This window comes from Manis javanica, chromosome 1, assembly GCF_040802235.1.
Source record: "Manis javanica isolate MJ-LG chromosome 1, MJ_LKY, whole genome shotgun sequence".
Classification (NCBI taxonomy): domain Eukaryota; kingdom Metazoa; phylum Chordata; class Mammalia; order Pholidota; family Manidae; genus Manis; species Manis javanica.
The window spans coordinates 196,722,153-196,739,069 of NC_133156.1; the positions used below are offsets into that span (position 1 = coordinate 196,722,153).

A 16,917-nucleotide genomic window follows, 5' to 3' on the forward strand; every position below is an offset into this window, starting at 1 on the left:
TCAAGCTCTACTACAAAGCCACAGTAATCAAGACAATTTGGTACTGGCACAAGAACAGACCCACAGACCAGTGGAACTGAATAGAGACTCCAGACATTAACCCAAACATACACGGTCAATTAATATTCGATAAAGGAGCCATGGACATACAATGGGGAAATGACAGCCTCTTCAACAGCTGGTGTTGGCAAAACTGGACAGCTACATGTAAGAGAATGAAACTGGATCACTGTCTAACCCCAAACATGAAAGTAAATTCAAAATGGATCAAAGACCTGAATGTAAGTTATGAAACCATAAAACTCTTAGAAAAAAACATAGGCAAGAATCTCTTGGACATAAACATGAGTGACTTCTTCATGAACATATCTCCCCGGGCAAGGGAAACAAAAGCAAAAATGAACAAGTGGGACTATATTAAGCTGCAAAGCTTCTGTACAGCAAAGGACACCACCAATAGAACAAAAACGTATCCTACAGTATGGGAGAATATATTCATAAATGACAGATTCGATAAAGGGCTGACATCCAAAATATATAAAGAGCTCATGCACCTCAATAAACAAAAAGCAAATAATCCAATTAAAAGATGAGCAGAGGATCTGAACAGACAATTCTCCAAAGAAGAAATTCAGATGGCCAACAGACACATGAAAAGATGCTCCACATCACTAGTCATCAGAGAAATGCAAATTAAAACCACAATGAGATATCATCTCATACCAGTAAGGATCACCACCATCCAAAAGACAAACAACAACAAATGTTGGCGAGGTTGTGGAGAAAGGGGAACCCTCCTACACTGCTTGTGAGAATGTAAACTAGTTCAACCATTGTGGAAAGCAGTATGGATGTTCCTCAAAAAGCTCAAAATAGAAATACTATTTGACCCAGGAATTCCACTCCTAGAAATTTACCCTAAGAATGTAGCAGCCCAGTTTGAAAAAGATATATGCACCCCTATGTTTATCGCAGCACTATTTACAATAGCCAAGAAATGGAAGCAACCTAAGTGTCCATCAGTAGATGAATGGATAAAGAAGAAGTGGTACATATACACAATGGAATATTATTCAGCCATAAGAAGAAAACAAATCCTACCATTTGCAACAACATGGATGGAGCTAGAGGGTATTATGCTTGGTGAAATAAGCCAGGCAGAGAGAAAGACAAGTACCAAATGATTTCACTCATATGTGGAGTATAAGAACAAAGAAAAAACTGAAGGAACAAAACAGCAGCAGACTCACAGAACCCAGGAATGGACTAACAGTTACCAAGGGGAAAGGGACTGGGGAGGGTGGGTGTGAAGGGAGGGATAAGGGGGAAAATGGGGCATTACGATTAGCACACATAAGGTAGGGGGTGTGCACGGGGAGGGTTGTACAATACAAAGACAAGTAGTGATTCTATAGCATCTTACTATGCTGATGGACAGTGCAATGGGGTATGTACAGGGGACTTGGTGATGAGCGGAGTCTAGTAAACATAATGTTCCTCATGTAATTGTAGATTGATGATACCAAAATAAAATGAAAAAAAGTGAAAATAAAGAAAAATTGGCAAAAAAAAAAGAAGAAAATCATAGGTCTGTCAGATTTCCAATTAAACTAATAAAGATTAGAAAAAGTGAAAAAAAAAAGTCAAAGCAAGCTAAACAAATAATACTGTCTGTCTCTTGCCATTTTGAAGTCCCTGGATTTTGCAATACATAGGAATCAATGATGACCTCTATCCTCACCAAAAAATTAATTACAAGCAATGCAGAGAGATACTTTCGCCTATTTCAATTGGAAAATGCCACAAAATTACAAAATTCAGCTGAAGACAATAGAAATAATAAATATCTCAGTATATATTACATTACATATTACTGAACTGTATAGAAAGATACCTAATTCATGAGCATCTTTAAGAAAATCACACATATTTAACAGAAAACATGTTCTTAAAAAGGTTTTGGTTTTTTTTAAACTAGAGTTCCTCAACTGATACATTCCTTCCTACTCCTGCTGACTTTAACATACAAAGAGCATGCCAGCACCAGTGATCTAGGTAGAATGATGACCAAGCCGGGTGAAAAGAATTCTGCAAGTCGGCTTTATACAATTCAGTAGGAGCTGGCAGCAGGTTTAAAATATCAAAATTGAACCAAACCAACTAAGCCAAAATAAAAATTACCACCTTTATTACCCAAGAGGTAAGCAACTGGTCTCTTGAGTTCATTCTTAGGCACTCTATACTGGCATAATTGAATCAGCATTCTTATCTCTATGAATAAAAAAGATTAGATTTTGCTGCAAAGCAGTAAACAGTGTGCTTTTCAACTGTTTTTCTGGTAATGGTGATGGCCTTCTGCTGACTCAGTCATGTTGCTGATTAAATCAATATCAGAAGATAAGAAAGCTAACTAGTCCACATGGGGATTGAACCCATGACCCTGGCCTAATTAGCACACTGCTAATCAACCACTAAAATAGCTACTGTGAATTAAGAGGTGCTTCCATTTATAGACCACCTTATAAATATCAGGTATTGTGCTAATTGCTTTATGAACATTATCTCTTACATTTCACAAAAACCATTCAAAGTAGATTCTATTCCTACTTTACAGATGTTGAAACTGAGAATGAGAATGGATAAGAAAGGAAAACTGATAAACAACTCTTGTCGGAGGTCTTACAGCTAGTAAGTCAAAGTTCTAGAACTCAAATTCAGGTCTGTCTGCCAAAAGGGTTTGCGCCCTTGTAAGTAACAAGGCTGTACTATCAATCAACTCCAGTTAAATCAAAAGGTGTTATATGATAGAACAAAAGAGAAGGATGTGTTACTTTTGATCTGAAAACTATATTTTTTTAATTTTCAACATCTTCATTCACAGTTTAAAGTTATCCTGATAATGAAAAGATGGATGTGTCTACTATTACTGTGAGTATCTTTACTCACAAAGTAATTTAGACTCATTCACAATGGCTTGATTAAGATGTTGACAAACATTAAACAATGAAGCAAATGTTCCTGAAAAACCAGGAAAATTAAAACAAATATCAATGTGTTAAAAGAAACTCAAGTAATAGTTTTTAATTTTCAATCAAATTCTTCCTATTCAACTAAAAAGAAGAAAACAATACCTATTATTATTCCTTTAATTAAATGGCACAAGTAGAATAAACATTATTGGTGAACTATAAAATACTTTTGCTTTATAGAATTACTAATAAAATCAGATGTTTGTATTAGTGTAAACCAATACCATTAAAATTTTGAAAATGTCATTTTATATTAAAGATTATATATCTCTAGAATTAGAATTGTTATTAATTCTAGGATAGAATTAAAAGTTGTTAAATGAGCAGAAGTTGTTCAAAAGAGAACTGTAGCAAGAAGTGCTGGATTGTAGTCAAAGCAACCTCTTTTAGCCACAATAAGATAGCAAACATTTATTAAGAACTACCTATTAGAAACTACGTTCTCATCTCTGTGCTAGATGCTGGGAATGCAAAGACACTAAAAACAGCTCCAAAGACTTACAATTTAGTAAGGCAAACAGACTTGTAAGAAACTATAATTCAGGGCAGAGTAACAAAAATGTTAAAGTGCCCAATGAGGTAGAATGAGTGCTAGTCTACTCTAGAAGACCAGGGATCAGGAAAGGTGCCATAAGCAGTAACAATTCAGCCAGACCCAGATCTGATTTCTCCAGATAAGGAAATGATGGTGGGGTGGAAAGATGAGAACTGAACATTCCAGTTGAAGTGCAAAGCTAGGTGCGTGGATGCCTACAAGAGCAAGTAGAATGGAATGGCTGTAGTGCATAATTAGAGAACTACAGCAGAAAACTGAAAATGTAATTTGAGGTTATAGCATAGACAATCCTAATTATCAGCTCACTAAAGAATTGTAGGTTATTTGGCAGAAGGAAAGCTAAAGCTTTTTGAGAAGCTTATTTGAGTAGTAGTAACATAACCCTACCCTCAACCTCTGAGCAAGGGCTCTCAGTTGGAGTGCCTGGGCTGGTAACCTGGTTCTGCTACTTAGCTGTAGACTTTGCACTAGTTGCTTAATATATCTGTGCATTCATTAGTTTTCTCATTTCTAAATGGAAGTAAAACAGCACCAATTTATTAGGGGGTGTCACAAAAATAAAATGAGATGATACATGTCAAGTGTTTTATCCACTGCCAAACAGCAGCCAGCATGAGCCCTCAATAAATATTAGTTATAAATAATGCCTACATAATGTCTCCTTCAGCCCAGCAGTGCAGAACTAATTGGGACATTAAAAGTAGTCCAAGAGAAGGACACCTCAGGAACTGTGTATTGTGGATCTGCTAAGATTAAAAAAGAGTCAACTTCTAAATTGTCCCAGATCTATAAAAATAAAAGAGCAGTTTGGATAAACTATGTGATCTACTATAGTTCTGAGTTCAGAAAAAAGTTCCTTTTTAGAACTTTAGAGTGTAGTTACAAAAAAAAAAACCTATATGTAATGAATTAATTTTTCACTCTTACAATGTCTCAAACATAATACATTAACAACGAAACATAGCAAACTTCAGCGAAACCCTGGGCTATTTTATTAAATCCATTTGTTAGAAGAATAAAAGCAAAAACCTGTGATGTATGGGTCTTTGCAAGAGGAGAAGTGCATGCTTCTTGAAATTGATCTTCATTAATTCCAATTTCTTTTAGGTAACTTTCTAAGAGTTTTTCAACCTAAAAAAAGAAAATTTAACTTTTATAATTTACATAGAAAAATTCTAAATGACAGTTTTCATGTTGAATATTGAGCTCAGTAAAGTATAAAAAATGCTTGTTTGCAATTGTTAATCTACATAAAGTTATATTACATGGCAGTGACAATGTCTCATACCAAAAAAGCCAACAACAGAAAGTTAAAATTTTGCAGAGAATCAAATGAAAATGTATTTCCTCTACAAGAAATAACTGAAGTCAGAGTTATGACTTTCAAGATGGTACAACTTTTCTGCTACCCAGAGACATTTTTAAAAATCACAAGACAACTGTGGCTAAATTAATAATTAACACTTCCCTGAATGCATCAACAAAAGAATAAGAATAAAATTTAAAGACTAAATGCAATATCCCTTAAAATAGTTATCCTAAATCCATTCCTTAGATTCCAGAGTAGAAGACATCAGAAGTCATAAGTATGAGATGCTCAGAGAACCCTTGGAACCTGAGCAACTTGTAGTACTATTAGGGTAGATTTGATTTTTTTAATTAAAGAATTTTAATGGAAAAACTCATTTCTTTAATTTAAGAAAGCTAAAGTTAATACTATTCTAATTACCATTAAAAATCAATGAAAAAAATATACTCACTAGTTCTTTGTATTCCTGATGAATCTCTGTATAGGTCAATTTGCTTTCTTCCTCATCATCGAAAACTAAATTTAAGAGAAAAATATTGCAGTATTAAAAAAAACATGTCATTAACATAAATATAAAAGTCCACGCCTTATAAACAGAACTCTCATTCTTATAACCTTGCTTTTCAGATTTGAATTCTTGGATTCAAAAAAAAAGTATATATACACAAACACACACACACTCACAACTATATATATATGTGTGTGTGTATATATATATATATATATATATATATATATAGTTTAATTGTAAACAAGTCTTTTCTATTTAAGATCTACTTCATATATAAGACAAACACTAATTTGCTACTTTTCAATCAATAATATAAGGCAACAGTTTCTTTCTAATGGAAATTATTGTTAATAGTTTTTTAAGCATTTATTCCTTTTACAACAGATTCCAGACTATTTTATTGTACTGACACTTCGTTGATGCAAATTTTACAAAATGACAGGGTCATTTTTGTTACATATAAATCAAAAATGAAGTTAAAATATATAAAACCAAAACAAATGTTTGCTGAATGATCATGTGTGAAACAATGTAGATTAGAATGATACACATTCCCTCAAGAAGCTAGACTCTAATTAGGGAAACAGGACAAAGTCATGAATTGTAAAAAATAAATTTAAAAAAATCCTCCTGAATGGTTTCTAAAATGCAAACTAACTTCTGTAGTTTTTTATTTAAAGCTCTTCAATGACTGCTTTTTGCCTGGAGAATAAGTGCCAAATCCTTAGATGGCCAGACAAAACCACCAAGTTTGGATCCCAAGTTAAAGCTCCCACCACTCCAAAACCCAAACAATACACAATTACTTGGAATACCACCAAACATAGCATACACGGTGCTTCAATCCCCATGCCTTTACTCAAGCCATTCTTAGATCTTTGCCTTTACCAGACCCCCTTCTGCCAACCATTTTTCAAGACACTGCAAATGGCACATTCTCTTACACCTGTTACCACTCCCAACTCCTAGGCTGGTTAAATCCCTTCCTCTGAACTTTTATAATATACAGCACAATATGCCCACCTTTATTATAGCACCTGCCACTTTATATTTAAGTTCCATTTACCTGCCTGTCTTCCTCACTGAATTACATAAACTCCTGAAGTACAAGGATTTCATTTTATTCATCTTTCTAACTCCAGCTTCTAGCCCAAGGACACTCAATAAATGTTTGTTGGAATAAATGCTGTTATCAGTTACACAAAACACAATCTTTACATTATCTGAGGTGGAGAACAGCACACTGACAGCCCAAAGTTAGTGAAGTATAAACTGTTCAAGTGTCTCTGGGATGTTACTTACATTTCTTCTGGCATCTGGTCTACATTAACACTGGGCATACACTCAATACAGCAGCTACTTAACACTATTTTCAGTTACTTCTGTAACCAAATTACTACATAAGGCTAGGGATTACTGCTTATCTGTAAAACTACACAATCAGCTGTGTTATTACTGAGATACAGCCACTTTTGTCATTTGGGGATAAAGCAAAGAATAAAGCTTTGTTCTCGAATTTGGCATTAGTCTTAGAGGGGTAAATAGAATCAAAAGATGGCATAATTTACTTTTTCACCTAGAAGAGGTCAGAATTCCACATGCTTCATCTCATAATAGCATTTTAAATTCTTTAAAAGAACACAAAAGCTATCTTCGATTTCTTACAAAATTACCTGTAAAACCAATACTTAATAAATAATATTTGAATTTTGATTACGATCATGAGAATGTAATAAAAAGATTCAGTGGTCAAACTAAATTTCACCTTTTCCAATTCATGTAATCTTAGGGTTGAAAGGACTCTTAAAAAGTCATCCAGGATAACCAGGCATGTGATAACTGAATTCCCCTCTATTACATCTCCATTAACTTGCTGTCAGATCCATTCAAACACTGCTAGTGCCTGGGCAATTCATTACCTTCTCAGGTAACTTAACTGGGATACATTCTGTTTACAAAGTACTTTACAGACATTTGTTTCCCTGTAGCTTCTACCTACTGACCCTAGCTCTATCCCATTGAACCCTATAAAACAAGTCTAATCTCTCTAACATAACACAGATGTTCAAATGATTGATGGATATTACTGCCCTAAAGTCTTGCTCGGCTAATTAACCTCCATAACAGTTGGGCATTCACCCTTAACTACATGGTTTCTGTTCCTTTTCTGTGAATGCACTACCAACTGTCTCCAAGAACTGAATGCAGAATTCCAAGCGTGAACTGATAAGAACCTGGAGATAATCTTCCCCACAGGGAATATTATGCCACGTTTTCATATTCCTCATTTGTTAGACGATACCCCCCATTCTTGGTATAGCCGAGAGTCAGAGAGCTCAATAAAGAGAATATTGAGCGCTGGGATCACCGGCTCTGGGCCTTCTGGAGTAACCACATGTCCCCTTCGCAGTCAACCGTTGGGATCAGAAGGAATTCAGAGACAAAATGACACCTCTCTTCCCAAGTCACTGACGAAGTCATCGAAAAAGTCCACCCAAACAGTGCACCTCCTTCCCAGGGCAGAAACGTGCAGGATTGGGTGAGAGGCCCAACACAGGATTAAAGTCTAACGTTTTTCAGATGTGTGCATGGATCCAGCGGGAAGGGAGTCGCGGGCCAGGTTTTCAGTTCCGAGAAGGAAAAACTGGCGTAGTGACAGCAACACATTCTACAGACCAGCTCTAAACCTGGCCGACACGGGCGGAAACAATCTGGCCGACAAGGGTGGAGACAGGAGAGATGAGAGATTGTCGTGAGCACCACCATGCCTACTGCTGGTGTGAGAAGGGCGAGAAAGAAATGTCCATTCGGGTTTTCGTTATTACCTTCACATTTCTGCTCTACAAAGTCCAAGATGGGGATGGACCAGTCCGGGCCTCGCAGGAATCCCGCGATGCTCTCCACCACCCATTCCACCTCATCTTTTTCTTCCGCAGCCATCCTGCTCACGCCAGGGGCCGGGGATCCCTAGGCCAGACCCCCCGGACCCCGCTAAAGCCTTTCTGTCTCAGGCAGCCGAGAACCGAAAGGGAGAAGAGCGGCCTTCGCAGTCGCCCTGCTCCCTGGGTGAAAGCTACAAACCAGCTAACGTAAAATGGTCGCTATGGCAACACGCGTAGCCGCCCCTAGCTACCGCCCGGAAGTAAAGCCAACTTCCCCCCAGCCAGCGCAACTCAAACATGGAGGGGGACGGGGAGCGTTTGAAGAACGTTTCCGATTGGCTAGAAAAAGAACAGTAGCGGATGAAAAGATAGCCTTCGGCCCATTGGGCGGGAGTTGCTAGGGCTGACAGTAGGACTGTAGACGTTGGGTGGAGGTCTTGGTCTGACTCTCCGCGTTCCTTCTGAGAAATGCTTGGAAGGAGCTGAGGAGTAGAAATGGCGCAGTGGGGTACCCGCAGTGACCCGGATTCCGGCTTCAAAGGCTTCAGTTTACAGTTGTGTACCCAGCCGCTCAGTACCAACCACTTTCATACCCACTGCCTCAGAAGCGTTTGTAATTAAAGGGTTGTTTGAAAATATAAAACCGAGTAAAGTCGCTCTGTAAGTCTTACCGATGGGTTCTGCAGTCTGTATCCTGTAGCTATAGGTGGGTCTTTAACATTTTGTGCATAGATAGTAAAAACTAGAATTAAGAGATTTTTCCAAGGGCAAAATCGAAGTTAGTATTCATTTAAGTAAATGTTTACGTAACCAAGTCTTAAATCAAAACACCAAATTTTAGACTGGGTCCATTGTCTTCAAATGTTATTGCCAAGGTGCGTGCTGTCCCTAAAATATCCTCAAATAACCTTATATATTTACATAAGCGGGGTCATGTGTGTGTGTGTGTGTGTGTGTGTGTGTGTGTGTGTGTGTGTGTGTGTGTGTGTGTGTGTGTGTATACTGAGCTTTTTTCACTTAATATATGGTCATCTTTTCATATAAAAACCCGAGACCTTCATAGCATTCTATAAACTACCAATTTAATCTCTTATTGTGTGTGTGTGTGTGTGTGTGTGTGTGTGTGTGTGTGTGTGTGTGTGTGTGTGTGTGTATATACGCAGTATCTTACGTGAATGCATAAATGTGATGATTAGTGTGCAGGGTTTTTTGCTTTTTTCTCTTCCTGATGTGGGTGTACTAAACCATTTTTCTTCTCTGCAACTGCTGAAATAAACGTCTTTGTGTCTCTAAGAATTGCTGGTTTTACTAACTATTCCAAGGGTTAGATGCTAGCAGATTTGCTAAATAAAAGTATATTTGATGACACCGCCAGGGTGCGGAGGGTGTCCCCGAAACTTCTCCCAGAGCCCCGGGGCCCGGTCTCCAGCTCATTCCCTCGCCGCCGCTCCCAGTCCCCACTCCCTGCTCCGGGGCGGGGTGGGGAGAGGCCCGTCTCCCGCGAGGACACACATGGGGGCCGGGAGCGGGATGGGACTCTAGGCGGGGGGCGCCCCGACGGACGAACGGACGGGCGCCCGCCCCAGCGGGCAGGCGGCGGAGGCGGGGTGCGAGGGGAGGACCGGGCTGGGAGTTTCCCCCCAACTGTCGGGGGAACTGTCCCCGCAGCCGGAGGGAGACCTGGACGGCAACCTCCCGGGGCCGCGCTCCCCGCCCCGCGCATTGGCAGCCGGCGCCTCCACCTCGGCCGCTGCCCTGGCCAGCACTATGCCCATCTTGCTGTTCCTGACAGACACATATACCTCCATGAACCAGCGCAGCCATCTGGGCATCACCTACCTGGACACGGCCAAAGGCACGGTGGAGACCTTCATGAAGCTCCGTGCCCAGGACCCCGCCAGCGGAGGAGACACGTACATGCTGGTCACTTTCGAAGAGCCGCCCTACAGCCGTCAAGGTCGGATGGAAAGAAAACCACGCAACGTTTATGAATGAACTGAAAAACATTCAGGCTGAAGGACTCACGACACTTGGCCAATCTCTAAGGACAGCTTTTGATTTATTAAATTTAAATAGATTAGTAACTGGCATAGACAACTATGGGCAGGGAAAAAAACCCTTTTTTCTTGGAGCCAGCGATAATAATTACTATTACTGATGGGAGCAAGTTGACCACTACCAGTGGAGTCCAGGATGAGCACCATTTACCTTTACCTCTTCTCTGCCCGGGAGCGAGCTGACGAAGGAGCTGGGACCAGAGCTCTTTGCGTTAGTGCTGCAGCTGCCGGGCACCGCATCTGGGGACCCAGAGCCCTTGGCTGGCATGCCTCTTGACGACTCTGCCATCACGCCCATGTGCGAGGTGACAGGCAGGCGCTCCTACTCTGTCTGCTCCCCAACAATGCTTAACCAGTGCCTGGAGTCCTTGGTGCAAAAAGTGCAGAGTGGGGTGGTGATAAACTTTGAGAAAGCAGGACCAGACCCTTCTCCTGTAGAAGATGGGCAGCCAGACGTATCAAGGCCTTTTGGACCTCAGCCTTGGCACAGCTGCCATAGACTCATATATGTCAGACCGAATCCTAAAACTGGGGTTCCTATAGGTCACTGGCCTGTTCCAGAATCTTTTTGGCCAGATCAGAATTCTCCAACACTACCACCTCGTACATCTCATCCTGTAGTGAAGTTTTCCTGTACAGACTGTGAACCGATGGTTATTGACAAGTTGCCTTTTGACAAATATGAGTTGGAACCTTCACCTCTGACTCAGTTTATCCTGGAAAGGAAATCTCAAACATGTTGGCAGGTGTATGTGAGCAACAGTGCAAAACATAGTGAACTTGGCCATCCCTTTGGTTACTTGAAAGCCAACATAGCACTGAACTGTGTCGACTTACTTGTGATGCCTTACAATTACCCCATCCTCCTCCCCCTTTTAGATGACTTCTTCAAACTGCATAAGGCGAAACCTACACTGAAGTGGAGACAGTCGTTCGAGAGCTACCTGAAGACAATGCCTCCCTACTACCTTGGGCCTCTGAATAAAGCTGTCAAAATGATGGGAGCCCCTAGCCTAATAGCTGACAGTATGGAATATGGGCTGAGTTACAGTGTCGTTTCGTACCTCAAGAAACTGAGTCAGCAGGCCAAAATAGAATCTGATCGAGTCATAGGATCTGTAGGCAAAAAAGTAGTACAGGAAACTGGCATTAAAGTCTAAAGCCGATTGCATGGTTTATCAACAGCTTACAGGAAAGATTTCCAACAACTGCTCCAGGGGATCTCAGAGGATGTTCCTCACAGGCTGCTAGACCTTAACATGAAAGAGTATACCGGCTTCCAGGTTGCTTTGCTCAATAAGGATTTGAAGCCACAGACCTTTAGAAATGTATATGATATTCCCAGACAGAATCTTCGGGATCACTTAACAAGAATGAGGTCTAATCTTCTGAAGAGCACCTGCAGGTTTCTTAAAGGATAGGATGAAGATCAAGTGCACAGTGTTCCTATAGCACAAATGGGGAATTACCAGGAATACCTCAAGCAAGTACCTTCTCCCCTGCAACAACTCTATCCTGACCAGCCGCAGAGGCTGCATACGTTTGGCAATCCCTATAAGCTGGATAAGAAAGGTATGATGATAGATGAAGCAGATGAATTCGTGGGTGGACCTCACAGTAAGCATAAATGGCCTGGAGAACCAAATATGCAAGGGATCCCGAAAAGGCGCCGCTGTATGTCCCCCCTGCTGGGCGGCCGGCGCAGGGTCCCGTTGCGAACAACCACATTGGAGGAAAAGGGCCACCCGCGCCTCTGGCACAGGCCCGGCAGGATCTCATTAAATCCCTGCCTCTTCACAAAATTTCAGAAGACACTAACGATTCGACAATAGACGATGTGGTTGAAAATCACGTGGTTGACCACCTCTCACCAGATGTGACACCAAACGCTGTGGGTGCCGACTTCTCAGCATCTTCTGCAGCCAGCTCACTGGAACGACCAGCCAATCACACAGAGGCTCTGAGTCATGACCATCTAGGAACCGATGACCTCAGCGTTGGTGGGTTTTTAGAGAAACATGAGGAGCCAAGAGATAAAAAACAGTGTTCTGAAGAGAATGTACCAGTATCTTCACTCAACAAAGGAAGGAAATTGGTGCACTGCAGAAGCCATGAGGAGGTCAACACCGAACTAAAATCACAAATAATGAAAGAGATCTGAAAGCCAGGGAGAAAATATGAAAGAACCTTCACTTTACTGAAGCATGTTCAAGACAGTTTACAAACAAGACTAATATTTTTACAGAATGTCATTAAAGAAGCATCAAGGTTTAAAAAACGATGCTACTCGAACAACTGGAGAACTTCCTGGATGAAATTCACCAGAAAGCCAATCAGATCAACCATATTAACAACAATTAGAAGAAACAGTCCGTGGCCGCCGTGTCACTGTCCTCTCCAAACACAAAGTAAACCCCAGGTTGCCCTGGTCTTGCTCTCATTGACATGCACTGTTGGCTGTCTGAGATGCTAGGAGCAAGTCCGCAGACCCCTTCCCAGCATTTCACAGTGACCTTTTCTGCATTTTGGTTTATTTTCGTAATGTGAAAAGTATCACTCAAACACATTTTTATTTAACAAACTAAAAATATTCCTCCAAATCTCTTGTTTGTCATCGACTCTTGCGTGTCAATTTCCCTCAGGTTCTATTTTCTTAAACCAACCTTTAAAATTGTCACCTCTGTTAAAGTTGAACTTCGCCAAAAAAATTTAAAAAGTTACTTGGTAATTTTTGGGGAAAAAGCACATACATTAAAGCTAGGTAATGTTTTGCATATACAGTTACTTTTCGACAACCAGGTTCGTTTTAAGAACATGCAGAATGTGGAGCATATCCCACTGTCCTTGGACAGAGCCATGTGACTTGTGAAAGACGTCTTCATTTCTGCTGTGAGTGGGATGTGTACACTGGCAACGCACTCAAGATCTGCATTGTGACCAAGGAGGGCATCAGGGAGGAGACTGTTCCCCTAAGGAAGGATTGATTTGTGTACTGTTTTCATTAATCAGTTCAAAAACTGGTTGATTTTATACCCTGTAATTATCAGACTAATCTGTTGTATTAAAGATAAAAAAAGTATATTTACCTTGTTTTATTTGACCAATCTGCTATTACTAGGTTAAATTACTTGAATTTTTGAAACTCATAAACAATTCTGTAATGAATATACTTGCACATAGATTTTTGAACCTGAGTCTCATTATTTCCTTTGAATAAATTCCCACAGGAAAAAGTATTGAACCTATTTTTAGTATCTTTTTGAAAAATGTATTTGATAATCTACCAGTTAAAAATGATACATAATTTTAATTGGAAATTTGAAGTTGAGTATTGTTTCATGTTAATTAGCCTTTGCATTTCTTCCTGTGTTACCTTTTCCATATCCTTTGACCATTTCTTTACTGGGACGGCCTTTTTTTTTCTTAATGATTTAGAATAACTTTTTGTATGATATTATAAGAATTTTAAACTTTTGTCACATTACAATGATAGGCTTGTCATTTGTCTTTTAATTCAGTTCATTGTGGCTCTTGCCATATCAAAGTTTTATATTTTCCATGTAGACTTTAGATGCTAGGTAGTTAATTATTTTACTTAATGTATGCCATGCTCCAAACACCACTTGCTAGAAATGGATGTGGTAAAATGTTGTGGTTTTTTAATTGCTAAGAAGGGGTAAAAGGAAACAAGGGTATTATGATTGTTAGGCTAAAATATTGTGAGACCAGGGGTGGATTCCATGGTTTGTTGTTCTGTTTTTCTGTGTTCTAAGCCAGGTTAAAATGGAAATCCCACTTTTTGTTATCCAGTTTCCTTTTTTCATAAAGAGCTGTTTGTATGGTTTCTAATAAGCCTGGAGGCACAAAGTACTATTCAGCTACACTTAGCATTATTCAGCATTAGCCTTATATCTGTAGTCTCTTCCAAATGCTTTCCAGTTCCACAAGAAGCAGATGATAACTGGGATGCACAGTTCTCCTTTCATTTATTTTCTCAAGTTTTGTTCCCAAATGTGGGCACTGTGTATTCCTTCAAGACTGCAAGTTCTTTCATTTATTTCAAAAACATCTTACTATTTTGATTTTCTCCTCAAAACTTAGGCTTTCTTTTTATGCACTACTTGGGATATTTATAACCAGGATGCTTATACAGATTTAATATAATATATTCAGTATGCTTATCATGATGTAAACACAAACTCAAAAGAACAGTGCACACAGGGGGGAGGAGCCAAGATGGTGGCCTGAGTAGTTCAGCAAAAATCTCCTCCCAAAAACATATATTTTTGACAATACAACAAATACAACTATTCCTAAAAGAGACACCAGTAGATACAGTACAACAGCTAGGCTACATCTACATCTGCAAGAACTCAGCATCACACGAAGGGGGTAAGATATAAGCCGTAGCCCAGCGGGACCCAAATGACCCGCTATCCCACACCCCGGCAGGAAAAAAGGAGTCGGAGAAGGGAGGGAGTGAAAGCCCATGATTGCTAAACAACCAGCTCTAGAAATCTGCACCAGGAGGGCAGACAGACAGTGCACGGGGTGCTGGATATTAGCGAATGGAAAAGAAAAACCTGTGAGAAGTTCCCCAAAATGAGCGCCCCTGAGACAAAAGAAAAGCGAGTGCTTTTTGCAAGTCTTAAAGGGACAGGGACCCCACAGCTGGACGAAGTCATCCTGACACACACACCCCAGCACCTGGGAATCCAGGGAACTCTAGGTGACCTAACCTCCTGGGTGGCTACGCAGCTCTGAAGCCCCTCATGGCGATAAGCAGCCTGCCAGTCATTCCCCCAACCAGGGCAGGACCCCAACACACTGGCCCAGTAGTGAGAGAGCAGCAACGCGCGCCGGGGGAGGTGGTGCCAGAGGGGCCTGGGAGCTGCTTGTGGGAGCCTGCGGCGTTGGGGGTCGAGCATCCCAGGGCCAGCCCATGTGGGCTGGCAGCGGTGGCGACAGAGCAGCCCGCATGAGCCCGTGGCGGCAGCACCAGAGGGGGCTGGGAGTGGCCTGCACGAGCCCAAGGCAGCAGCAACCCAACAGCCAGGGAGCAGCCTGTGTGCGCTGGTGGCAGTGGCACTGGAGGGGCCTGGGAGAGGCCCACGTGAGCCCACAGCAGCACCAGAGGGGCACAGGAGTGGCCCGCGGGAGCTGACAGTGGAGGAGCAGCCCACAAACAGCCACAACCCCAGCAGCCACCCAGAATCTCAGCCCAGCACACAGCCATCTGCATCAGACCCAAAGGCCACTGCCTGCACACAGCTGCCTGGCAGGAACACCGTTTTCTTCGGAGAGCACACCGGGCACACCTGCCACTCCCCACAAGGCTCTGCGCTACTCTGACAGAGACACTGCCCACAGTAGCATAGGAGGTTAACCCAGAAGCTGCTCCAGGAGTGCGGGTAACTGATACAGGCAGTGGAGAAGGGCAAGGCGACCAGCAAGCAGGAACGGACTTTGTTCTCCCAGCGGACACACACACTACCAGCCTACAGCTCCAGAAGGAGATTACAGAAATGAAACAATCTCTGGAAGGATGTAAGAGCAGACTGGATGAAGAGCAAGAAGCCGTTAATGGAATAGAAATTAGAGAACAGGAATGCAGAGAAGCTGATACAGAGAGGGATAAAAGGATCTCCAGGAATGAAAGAATATTAAGACAACTGTGTGACCAATGCAAATGGAACAATATTCTCATTATAAGGGTACCAGAAGAAGAAGAGAGAGAAAAAGGGATAGAAACTGTCTTTGAAGAAATAATTGCTGAAAACTTCCCCAAACTGGGGGAGAAAATAGTTCCTCAGAACACGGAAACACACAGAACTCCCAAAAGAAGGGACCCAAGGAGGAAAACACCAAGACACATAATAACTAAAATGGCAAAGATCAAGGACAAGGACAGAGTATTAAAGGCAGCTAGAGAGAGGAAAAAGGTCACCTACAAAGGAAAACCCATCAGGCTATCATCAGACTTCTAAACAGAAGCCTCACAGGCCAGAAGAGAATGGCATGATATATCTAATGCAATGAAACAGAAGGGCCTTGAATCAAGAATACTGTATCCAGCATGATTATCATTTAAATATGAAGGAGGGATTGAACAATTTCCAGACAAACAAAAGTTGAGGGAATTTGCCTCCCACAAACCACCTCTACAGGGTATTTTAGAGGGACTGCTCTAGATGGAAGCACTCCTGAGGCTAAATAGATGTCACTACAGAAAATAAAATCACAGCAAAGCAGAACAACCAAATACTAACTAAAAACAAAAAATAAAATCAACTACCCACAAAAGCAGTCAAAGGAAACACAGAAGAGCACAAAACAAAACACCCAACATATGAAGAATGTACAAAGAGGAATAAGAAGGGAAAGAAATAAAGAATCACCAGTGTTTATAATACCTCAATAAGCGAGTTAAGTTAGACAGTAAGATACTAAAGAAGCTAACCTTGAACTTTTCATAACCACGAACTTAAAGCCTGCAATGGCAAGAAGTACATATTTTTCAATAATCACCCTAAATGTAAATGGACTGAATGCACCAATTAAAAGACACAGAGT

The 16,917-nt window shown here is 41.0% G+C and overlaps 1 protein-coding gene and 1 pseudogene across 5 annotated transcripts in view; one reads left to right on the forward strand and one right to left on the reverse strand.

Annotated features, from left to right (window-relative positions):
- Nucleotides 1–8,509, reverse strand: part of CFAP36 (cilia and flagella associated protein 36) — a 30,068-nt gene extending 21,559 nt beyond the window's left edge. For 2 of the 5 annotated variants that reach the window (XM_073212994.1, XM_017675093.3), the window contains exons 1-3: nt 8,231–8,505; nt 5,346–5,410; nt 4,615–4,716 (exon numbers count right to left, since the gene is read on the reverse strand). In XM_073212994.1, the coding sequence (XP_073069095.1) occupies nt 4,615–4,716; nt 5,346–5,410; nt 8,231–8,345 (282 nt within the window). In that variant the 5' untranslated portion in view covers nt 8,346–8,505. Of the gene's footprint in view, nt 1–4,614; nt 4,717–5,345; nt 5,411–8,230 lie in introns of all 5 variants that reach the window. The other 3 variants (XM_073212987.1, XM_073212979.1, XM_073213003.1) reach the window with 3 other exon arrangements.
- Nucleotides 8,510–10,054: 1,545 nt separating this feature from the next.
- LOC108406398 (integrator complex subunit 6 pseudogene) lies at nt 10,055–12,767 on the forward strand (annotated as a pseudogene).
- The last annotated feature ends 4,150 nt before the right edge of the window (nt 12,768–16,917 follow it).